Genomic DNA, 11580 nt, shown 5'->3' with positions numbered 1-11580 from the left:
CGCTGGAATCTATGACAGCAGCAGAGAGCCAGAGGTTCCTTCAATGTCCTGCCAGGAAAGTCCTTAGCTGGCTCGTCCAGCTCATCAGGCACATTTCCTGCCTTCAGCCACCAGGCTGGAGGACACTGTCACTTAACTTCCATTCACGATGTAACGAGGGCCAGCCTCACTCAAGCTTCCTGTATTTCCTACACCTCCTCCCCAGCCCTCCTTGAGCCCAAGGCCTCCTCCAGCAGCTTCCACAAACAGCTCCTCATGCTTCCAGCCTCCCACACATCAGCGTTGTGCTGGCAGCCAAACGCCACACTCCCACATCAGGGCCTTTGCACTTTGCAGGCATCTCCCCTCATGCCCTCTCCCGCTCTCCTCTCAGACCCCCTGATGCAACATTGAACTTACTGTCTTGCAGTGCCACCAGAGCGTGAGCACACGCTTCAGGGCATCCCGTCTCCTGCTGTGCCCCAGTGTCTACTAGACTGTACCTGACACAGTATGGGTTCAATAAATATGTGTTAAGTGAACAAATTTATTGTGAAAATGTTAAGTGAAAACAGCAGAAGGAAGGGCTTCTACCCTTTTCAAACTCCTTGAACAAAGTTGCCAAGGCCCACCCCAGTTTGAAGCAAGCCCAGCATCACTCCTGAGGGATTATCCTTGGGACATGTGGCCATGGGCAGGATGCTCCTCAGGACCCCAGTCCGGTGCATGTTCTGCTCAACTGTCTGCCACCCTAGTTGCTAATAAATGTTGGCTTCTGTGTTTAAGTCTGCTAGGAATGCACTGAATGTGGCAGGCCAGCACAGACATAGGACCAGGATCCCACGTCAGAATCTATACAGGTCGCTGGTGGGTGGGGTGGGGTTTAATGAGCCAGCACACACAGGGCCCAGGGCAGCGTCTGGCACTCAAGCTACCACTCCCGAGTGCTGGTCACGGTTCTCTCACCACCACATGCCGCCCTCCCCATGTGCTGCATAAGAGAGCCAGGTACTTGTTCTGACCCTCCAACATGTAAATTACCATGGCAGGTAGACTGGCAACGTTATAAACCAGTTAAAGATTCTTTTCTTTTTATTTTTGCAATATCGTTCCATACAAAAGCAATAGAAACATAACAGTCTTAACAAGAAGTTTACAATTGGATATTTGAACAGAAATCTGTACACATTATCATATACAGCAATTTTACATGGCGATTAACTGATTGTAAAAAATGTTTTCTAAATTCCTCTGCTGCTTTAACTCTCGGAGTATTGCAGGTAAAGAGCCTACCCAGTGCTATTTACAAGTACCAAATTAAGACTGTATAACTTACATAAAACCCATTAACTTAACACCTCAACTTAACATCTTTGTTCAGAGCTCTGTATGAGGGGAAAAACCTACTCTGACATATCAATAAAAGGCCAAAAATCAAGTTTCCATAAAGATATTAAAGGTGTCTGACCCTGAGAATACTTTGTCAGATACCTGTAAAGAAAACTGACTCTAGATTGGTTCCATGAATACAAGGTTCAATCCAAACCAACCCATTTGACTGACAAGTGGTAACAATGTCTAAAATACTTGTGAAAAACCAATTAAAGTATACTTGTCAGGTTAAATTGGAGCATGGTAGAAATTAAGCAATTAAGTTATTGCAAAATTGCTTCAATTTCAATCTTCCTAGGATTTAACTCCATTTACAATTTAAAACATGCAAAATACACTCACTATACATAAAAGTAATGTTTCTTAAGAAAATAAGGCAAGAATAATAATTCCTCATGAGATAATGAACTATCAACACAGAAACCATCCAGGTTCAAGTACATGGCCCACGCCTGGCGCTTGGCCGGCCCTCTACCTGGCCAGGCAGACGTGACTGTTTCTCTCAGTGGCCACCAGGTGGCACAGTTAGCTCATGGATGAGAAGTCTTTCAAGGGTTCAGTTAAACAAGCTTCCAAATCAAAGTCGTCCTCCACTTGGCAGTCCACGTGTCTAACTTTGGTGGGTGTGCCAGAGTACACATCCTAGAAAACAGAAGCATGGGTCACGTTTCCGTTCAGGCCTACAGCCTTGCTGTCAGTGACACTAAGCACAAGGCTGCCTATGCACCTACTGAGGCATTCCAATGCACGGGCCTGCACGCAGCAGCACCACAGGACCCAGTGAAGGCCACACAAATGCAGGGACATTCACAACAGAGAACTCACAGTAATTAGCTAATTAAAATTCGTGGATAATGGACATCATCAAATTTCACTTTAGCTGGAGATGTCCAATTCCTACTCACTAAACTAGCCCCCCCTCCAGCCGGATTAGAAACTAGCGGACCCCTTACCATCTCTGAGCCACAGCTACCACCCACCACTCTAACAGGAGCTGATGTGCAGACTGCACACACGATGTCAAACACTGTGACTTGTGAAGCAGAATCACATCAAACTAGTTGAGCACCAGCAGCAGAGAATGACCTGGGGTGAAGACAGCCCTTGCCTGAGCCCACTCACCCCACCCCCCACAGCATATGGGAACCCCGTAAGATAACACATGTCAAGGTGTACACTTCAGTCACAATTGGGATGCATTCTAACAATGATAAAAAGTTCATGGAAAGATTCATATTGTCTTTCAATTCTATTTTTCCATGAACTTTTTGAAGTATCCTTGTACTACTTACAGGATATTGTATAAAACACAAAGTTTTGACATATACATATTTTATAAGCACAGAAAGAATTCTAAAAGGCTAAACAAAACTATGAATAGTAGCTATCTCAGGACAGGAAATGACTGTTTACATTAATATATTTCTTGATTGTTTTAATCATGTTTTGCTTCTTTTTTTTTTTCCTTTTTGTCTTTTTTCGTGACCGGCAACAGATCGCAACCCTCAGTGTCGCACCCGTACCAGACCGGGACCGGCAATGGGATCGCAACCTTTGGTGTTGCTCCCGCACCTCACTCAGCCAGTGAGCAGCTGGTCTGTACATGGGATCCGAACCCTCGGCGGGAGCGCCGCCGCGCTCCCAAGCAGCGCACTGTAGCAGTGCGCCACTGGGCCGGCCCATGTTTTGCTTCTTTAATTAAAAACACTTAATTGAAAGGTCAGGGCTGGCCAGTTAGCTCAGTTGGTTAGAGGATGGTGTTATAACACCAAGGTCAAGAGTTCAAGATCCGCATAGTGGCCAGCTGCCCCCCCCCCAAAAAAGGTCATACATTCAAATGTTAGAGTTTACTATTAGGGAGTTTAAGCCGATTTGAAACTCAATATGTTTATACCAATTAAAACCAAGGTTTTACCAAGAACATGAAAAAAAGTTCCTACTTTTACAATGGAGAAATCTGGTTGATACCTCCTGAATCATGTTACATTTCTGTCCACAAGAATATCCTTAATCTTAAGAAGCAAAAGTGTCAGCGTGTAGTGGTGAAGCTCCACTGCCACTTTCAAGTGGTTAAGGAATGTGCACACACATATTCACAGGGAAGATGATGACTACATGGGTGTTCAGAGCACTGCAGATCAAAATGTTTTCAAAGCACCTTCAGAAAAGGGCGTATCTCTCCTCCCCTCTGCATACCCAGCCATCTGTGAACCACCTCTCCTTGGAGGGACCAGGAACTCCCACCAGGACCTCTCCCTCTCACCCCGTCCCACAGCCCCATGCTTCACAGCCTGGTTCCCCCACTCCCACCTGCTTATTTACCTCTCCTTCTGATGCAAGAATGTGCACCCAATCATTAACTACAGAGTTAGGGATGCGGGAATTCTGTACATTGTTTTTAATCTTTGGGGTTGTTTTTTCTTCCTCAAAAACGTGTTATTTTAAAAAGCAGCAAAAGCAGGAAAAACCCCCAGGCACAAAGCATTCCCTTATTAAAAACAACTGGCAGATGATTCCTACACTAGCAATTCACCAACACAAACTGTACACAGCCTACAATTGAGTGCTAGTGACAATGCATATGCAGATGCTGGTTCAAAGGGAAAAGGCCTTTTACTTTCAAACGAAAATGGGATTGATTAGTCAGACTGAATCAAAAACCTAAATTAAGGTCTCTACCTAAGAACTCAATCTCCCGATCAAAACTGAAATGTCAATGATGGGATATATAAGGAGTCCCTCTTTCATAGACATCAGAATCAAACTTCAGCTTCTAAAGTGGCATAAAAATTGTCAACAATTCACATAACCACCCAAGCTGAAAGGTATAACCAAAGAAGTGCTTACAAAGTTATCCTGAGAGCTCGTCTGGGACTCGGAGCTGCTTTCTGTGGATTCGGTCTCCATTTCCCCAAGGTCTACCGGATGTCTGTGAATGAAATCCAGCAGGAATGTCAGTCACCAGCTTCACAAAGCCAGGAGACACAGGGTGCAGCAAAGTTCACCATGTCGGTTCCCTAAAAACAGACCCCACCTACAGTGTGTTGCCTCGATGGACACTGAGCGCCCCCTAAGATCCCCGAGGGGTCAGTTTTCAGTGACTTCCCATTTGCCAGACTTACCCCTTTCCCAATCAATCCAGCAGAGAGAAAGCTAACAAATTACAACAAGTGAAAAGATCTGCCTGGCTCACAGCACACCAAAACCTGCCCATTTCCTACAGCTGCAGAATTATCTATACACAGCCACAAACATCCTTGCAAGCAGAAGTACTAACAACAAGCCCAATGTTTGAGGTGGTAAGGGAAACGAATATTGTGACAAGCCACATTGTGACTAACCATACATTATCACTAATCTTTCCAATTTTCCTCTACTCATAGAGAATGGGACAATGGTGTCACACTGGAAAAAACTGGTATGACATTTGTGGGGCCAAACCTATTAAGCTAGAAACCTGCGGTAGACTTGATGCTCCCCAACCTCACTGAGGCTTGATTTGCACTGTAACTGCTGAGGGTGGAAAATACTATTGCGGTAATTGAAAGATGGGGTCTTGAAGAGGTGATTAGGTCTAAGACCATGCCGTAGTGAGTAGATTAATAATGGTAGTCAGGGGCGTGGTTCTGAAGGCTTTAAAAGAAAGTCACATGAGAGATTAGTCACCCTCTGTTCCGCCATTTCTGTCACGTGAGAACACTGAGTCACTGTTGCCACCACCAAGACCCTCACCTGGACTTTGGACATACCTGGATTTGGACTTCCCAGCCTCAGAAACTGTTAATAAGTTTCATTTTCTTATAAATTACCCAGTTCCAGGTATTTTGTTATAAGCAACAGAAACGGACTAATACAAAACCGTTTCAAACATATCAATTTCTAAGCTGGCTGGTTAGCTTACTTGGGAGAGTGTGGTGCTGGTAACACCAAGTACACCAAGGTCACAGGTTCAGATCCCCAGACCAGCCAGCCACCAAAAACAAACAAAACCAACAACAAACAAAACAAAACACCAATTTCTAATAAATTTCCCATCACAGAAAACAAGCTCCAATGTTTGTTGAATGAACAAATGTCTCTCAGGAAGGGATCGGCCCAGGACCAGAGGGGAGCTGAGAAGAGACAGAAGAAATGCCACACAGGAGTCGATCCCAAGACCGTTCTCCACACCTTCCTGTCCAGTGAGTATTCTCATCAGGCAGCAAAAGTTCAGGCCTGAGATGTTTTCAACTGGGCACAAGTTTAAAAACCAATAGGGAAAAGATAAAAACCCTTCCTTAATTAAAATAAAACCTTTTATTTTCACATTTCAACATAAATGACTCAAATACTTTTTAGGATGTTTATCTTTAAAAACAAACAAACAGGGCCGGCCCGGTGGCGCACTGGATAGTGCGCCGCTTGGGAAGCGCGGTGGCGCTCCCGTCCGAGGGTCCGGATCCCATATACAGACCGGTTCCCACTCACTGGCTGAGCGAGGCGCGGGAGCAACACCGAGGCTTGCGATCCCGTTGCCGGTCCCCGGTCCGGTACGGGGGCAACACTGAGGGTTGCGATCCGTTGCCGGACACGGAAAAAAGACAAAAGACAAAAAAAAAATAAAAAATAAAAAATAAAAACAAACAAACAAAAGCAAGCTACCATATATTCCCAGATGTACCAACTTCTATTTTTTCTAGCTACAAAAAGTAAATTCTCTATACCAGCCAGCTGCCAAAAACAAAACAAAACAAAACAAAAAATGAATTCAATCCAGAAAGCAAAGTCCTCCCTCCCTCTAGCCCCCTCTCACCCAGCTGTGTACAGTGTACACCAACACTGGTCTATGGCAGTCACTGCACTGCTCTCTGAGAACTTCCAGGGGATTTATCACCAAAATAACCTGCTGCACAAGTGATACACAGAGCTGTTTCAGTCACTGTGCCAATCAGAGACAGAAAAAGAACACAATAAAGACCTACATTTCTTGCAAATCACATCCTTCTTCAGCTGGAGGATCCCAAAAATGCAGAGCCACCTTCCAAAGTTTGATCTGCTGGTCCCATGATCGTCGACTGTACTTCTTAAATTTGTTGGGAGTCTTGGGATGAATGCCAGGTTGCCGAAGGTGTCTACAAGAGAGAACAAGTTTACCCTAACACACTCAAAGATTAACCAAACTTTGAGATTAGCATTATTTTAAAAAACTATAGGGCCGGCCCGGTGGCGCACTGCTACAGTGCGCCGCTTGGGAAGCGTGGCGACCCTCCCGCCGAGGGGTCGGATCCCACATACAGACCGGTTCTCGCTCACTGGCTGAGCGAGGTGCAGGGAGCAACACTGAGGGTTGCGATCCCGTTGCCGGTACGGGCGCGACACTGAGGGTTGCGATCCCTTGCCAGTCATGAAAAAAGACAAAAAGGAAAAAAAAAAAAAAAAAACTATACATCTGAGATTCTACAAAATGAGCAAAGTAATGTATAAAAAAGCACTATCTCTTTGAATCTTATTATTCCTTTGTAATCTGTGTTCCAGAAAAGTCAATTTTAACCACAATCCTGCCACAAAATTAATGAAAACTCCAAAGCTTTCCTTATATTTAGTTGTGCCTATATGTTCAAGAGAGCAGGAAAGGAAGAGCATGCTGTTTATACAAACAAGGGCAAGGCCAATTTGTTTCTCCAATTAGATCTTTACAATCTTGAGCTTTATTTTTTTTTTCATCACGTATTTTAATAACTTTCTATCTACAAGATTTCTGAGTCTTGAGAAATAAAATGTTATCTAATATTCAAAATTATGAAAATTATTTTTTCTAAAATCCTCACATACTTTTTTTCAATTGCCAATCCATTTTTTATTTACACCATAAGCATCCTGAGCCACTAATAAATAGTTCTTAGTGGGTTATAACTATCTAATCTAAGCAACTCTTTAGAAGTGCAATGCCATGACACTTGCTGGGGACATGCCATCAAGACAGGACTACCGTGGGACTTCTTTAACATAGCGATCGTAGGCAATGGTGTTCTTGCCGTAGTTGATCTGCTTCTGTCTCCTCATCAGGACACTCTCATCTGTCTCTAAGTCAGCCGGCACTGAAGATGTAGATTCCTTTGAATCAGAACTGAGAGAAATAATGAAAGATTAATGGAACAAGGCTTGCAGTTAAGATCACCATCTAAGCTGAGCCAAGAAAATGTTGAAAAACACAATACTGAAGGAAGATTCATCCATCTGGATTCCAACCACATCAATCCCAGAATGATCCAAAATCTTTATACGTATGGGAATTTAGTACGCAACAGACACAGTGTCTAAAATCAGCAAAGAACAGACTAATCGATAAATGCTACTGGGACGATCAGCATTTCTCACAGTCAATTTTTTTCATTAACAAATTACAGGTCTATCAAAATAGAAAATGTTTACACAGCATTTACCTTCCTGATGATGATTTTCTCTCTCTTCCAAAGTCATTTATAAGGAGTTTTCTTTTATATCTGAGAGCAAAATAAATATTGCTATTTTTAAAAAGGCATAAAAATTTACTTACACTTACTGCTTTTAGAGCTAAACGATAGCACCCCAGAAATAAAGCCTTCTTCCTGAGCAATGTGGTTTTGGGTAAGAGCATGTTGCTTTTTTAATTTTCAACCACCCTCATCACCATCATTTTGTATGATAAAGATTATTTGACATGATCATTTAAAGTCAATGCCTTAAGCAACATGGTTCTGAGAATTCTGCACTGATAACCTCAGGCACACCATCCTATGTCACTGAGGTTCCCTAGACCAAAAGAAATCCTTAACAGTTTCAGTTTAAGCAGTAAAATCCAAACATAAAAATTCACACCCCCAAAACTTAGTAGCCTTTTGAAAAAAATAAACATAAATTGAAATAAAAAGTTTTATTTATTTATTTGTTTATTTTGACCGCTAAGGGGAGCGTAACCCTTGGCTTGGTGCTGTCAGCACCACGCTCAGCCACTGAGCGAACTGGCCATCCCTATATAGAATCCAAATCTGCAGCCTTGGTATTATCAGCACCGCACTCTCCCGAGTGAGCCACGGGCCAGCCCTAAAGTTTTTCTTTTTAAAATACGATTACTTAGTAGGGTGTGTGGTGCCTGTTTGGGCACCGCACTCTCCCGAGTGAGCCACGGGCCAGCCCTAAAGTTTTTCTTTTTAAAATACGATTACTTAGTAGGGTGTGTGGTGCCTGTTTGGGCACCGCACTCTCCCGAGTGAGCCACAGGCCAGCCCATTCCTATGATTTTTCAAAGGCGGCAGCTACACACTCCATCAGCGATGGCTGAGATGAGGACAGGCAGTCTAGTCTTGCTTCCCAACTGACATTAGAACACATGTTCTCATTGAGAACTAACAAAAATCCCATTTGATCTATTAGCCACTAAACTAAAATCCTCTTGCAAAATATCTCAACTAATCACGAATACATTTTAACTCAAATTTCATTCAGCTGGGTTTGGGCTTTTTTTTTTTTTTTAAAGATGACCGGTAAGGGGATCTTAACCCTTGACTTGGTGTTGTCAGCACCACATTCAGCCAGCGAGCTAACCAGCCATCCCTATATGGGATCCAAACCCGGGGCCTTGGTGTTATCAGCACCGCACTCTCCCGAGTGAGCCACGGGCCGGCCCATAGGCATCCGCTTTCTACCACAGCAACTTCCAAAATTCACATTTGCAAAAAAGGCAAGATGTCACTGAAAGGAGCCTAGCGCAGTCTAATGTTGAACCTGTGAATCACCTCAAGCTAGAAGGTCATGCCACTGTCACACCACCACATACCACTATGCCTCCTCCCAAGATCTAACTCATCACCCTACAAGTTTGCTGTGGCATCCAGTGCAGTTTGGACACCAGGAGGTAACGAAATAATTTCTGTCCCATGTGTCTAGAATAGCACTGGTTATAGACCATGTGCGTGAGAATTGAGAAACTAGACCTCCAAATCATTTTCCATGGGGCTTCATTCTCTCTGGTGCCCAAATGAGAAAGGCTTCGGGTATGACTAAAACACATTTTCAAATTCTCAGACTGCTGGTCTGCAGTCTGTTACTCTCCTTAAAGTACAGTAAGCTGAACTCTCACGCCACTCACTGCTGGGAAGTAAGCCGGAATGCCCAGGGGGCCAGGAGGGCAAATTACCCTTGCTGCACTGAAAGCATCACATTACATCAGAAAGGGTGCGATCAAGAGCAAAGCCCAAAATAGTGCTCTGGAAAAGAGCAAGTCTATTTTGCAAAGCAGGACAATTTTCAGATACAGGCCTGTGAGATATGTGAGGAACAAAGAGGGGTCCCACAGGAGGGTCCAGACAGGTAGGATCTCCCTGCACAAGAGCTGCAGTTAGTCCCTAGCAAAGGTAACTTGGGGGAGCAACTAGGACACACAGGGATGTGAGAATTGTTTTATATCTTGTGAACGTAACAGGGAAACTGCATGTATCAAGTCGAGTACTCTAATTTTACAGCTGGAAAAGTCCAGACCTAGGTAAATAAAACAATTCACTCAACACATGGTGCCCACATCTGTTCCCAGTTCATTTTTTTTTTTTATACATAATACTCACCCACACATTTTGACACATAAAAGTGGTTAAGAACAACTCCCTGAATGTGCAATAACTAATCTCCACATATTCCTGTTCTTTTTCTTTCTTTCTTTCCTTTTTTTTTTTTAAATAAAGATGACCAGTAAGGGGATCTCAACCCTTGGCTTGGTGTTGTCAGCACCACGCTCAGCCAGTGAGCTAACCGGCCATCCCTATATAGGATCCGAACCTGTGGCCTTGGTGTTATCAGCACCGCACTCTCCCGAGTGAGCCACAGGCCAGCCCATTCCTATGATTTTTCAAAGGCGGCAGCTACACACTCCATCAGCGATGGCTGAGATGAGGACAGGCAGTCTAGTCTTGCTTCCCAACTGACATTAGAACACATGTTCTCATTGAGAACTAACAAAAATCCCATTTGATCTATTAGCCACTAAACTAAAATCCTCTTGCAAAATATCTCAACTAATCACGAATACATTTTAACTCAAATTTCATTCAGCTGGGTTTGGGCTGGATGGCCTATATCAAGGGGGAGAAAGAACCAAAAACATTGATAACATTGATAATCAAGGAAGATTAAATGATGGCTAAGGATGACTCATTATCTGAACCATAATGAGTCAAGGAGGAAGAAGTGGTTTAGTTTGTGAGAACTCAGATACACACAACAATTTCATGTACAACTGCAAGGAGTTCACAGCCCCTAAGTTAGGGACCCCTCCCCATACTCTGGCACTTCTTAGCTATGTTACCTGAGTAGGTGTCAGTCAAGAGCACATTCCCTCATCTGAGGAGAGCATCTCCACTACTGTGTGAGCACAGCATGTGGTAGGTGGGAAAAAATGGCCATGGAGAGCCCTCTGCAAGCCAGCAGCAGCACCTCTGACTTCTTGGAAGGATTACCACTAGGACAGTGGTCTTCACATGTAAGGGAACAGACTTACCTGGAGGGCTTCAGCATGGCTGGGCCCCACCCCATGAGCAGCTTCCTATTCAGCACGTCCAGGGAGGGGCCTGAGAATCTGCATTTCTAACAAGTTCCCAGGAAATGCTGTTGCTGCTCCAGGGCCCAGACTTTTGAGAACCACTGCTCTAAGACATACCTCAAATGCAATACGTAATTGGAGTGGCCAGTTAGCTCATTTGGTTAGAGTGCAATGCTGATAATACCAAGGTCAAGGGTTCAGATCCCTGTACTGGCCAACCAATCTCCCCCTCCCCCAAAAGCATTGTTATTGAAAATACCACAGGCAACACTTCAAAGTGGTCCAAAAATGTATACCTTGCAATTTCTTTGTTAACTCTGGTCCTCATTTCATCTTCTTCAACTGCACTTGCCCAGTCTGAACATCTAGAATGGGGCTTAGGGCCTTCAGGAGTGGTAAAGCTGCAATAAAATAAAAATGCACATTTGAACCATGACACGTACTTTCAGTTTCCTTTCAAACTGTATGCCAGGAAATAGAGGCCGTCTGGCAGAGTGCCAAGGGAATGGGTTTGAGTTGAAAAGATTTGAAAGACAATCTCTCTTCCTTAACTTACTGAGTTTGGGCAAATCTCTTAAAGCCTTTTTGGGGTTTTTTTTTTTTTTTTTTTTTTTTTTTTTTTTTGGTCTTTTGTCTTTTTCCGTGTCCAGCAACGGATT

The 11580-nt window shown here is 43.7% G+C and overlaps 1 protein-coding gene across 1 annotated transcript in view; it reads right to left on the bottom strand.

Moving 5' to 3' along the window:
• Window positions 1–1045: 1045 nt before the first annotated feature.
• The window catches only part of SLBP (stem-loop binding protein), a 16239-nt gene continuing 5704 nt past the window's right edge, over window positions 1046–11580 (bottom strand). Inside the window, exons 3-8 of the mRNA XM_008569510.1 lie at window positions 11218–11322; window positions 7794–7853; window positions 7340–7477; window positions 6333–6482; window positions 4219–4300; window positions 1046–2013 (exon numbers count right to left, since the gene is read on the bottom strand). Coding sequence (XP_008567732.1) covers window positions 1897–2013; window positions 4219–4300; window positions 6333–6482; window positions 7340–7477; window positions 7794–7853; window positions 11218–11322 — 652 coding nt within the window. The 3' untranslated portion in view covers window positions 1046–1896. The remainder of the gene's footprint in view (window positions 2014–4218; window positions 4301–6332; window positions 6483–7339; window positions 7478–7793; window positions 7854–11217; window positions 11323–11580) is intronic.

Source organism: Galeopterus variegatus, unplaced genomic scaffold, assembly GCF_000696425.1.
Source record: "Galeopterus variegatus unplaced genomic scaffold, G_variegatus-3.0.2 Scaffold26, whole genome shotgun sequence".
Classification (NCBI taxonomy): Eukaryota; Metazoa; Chordata; class Mammalia; order Dermoptera; family Cynocephalidae; genus Galeopterus; species Galeopterus variegatus.
This window is presented reverse-complemented; position numbering and strand designations above follow the sequence as displayed.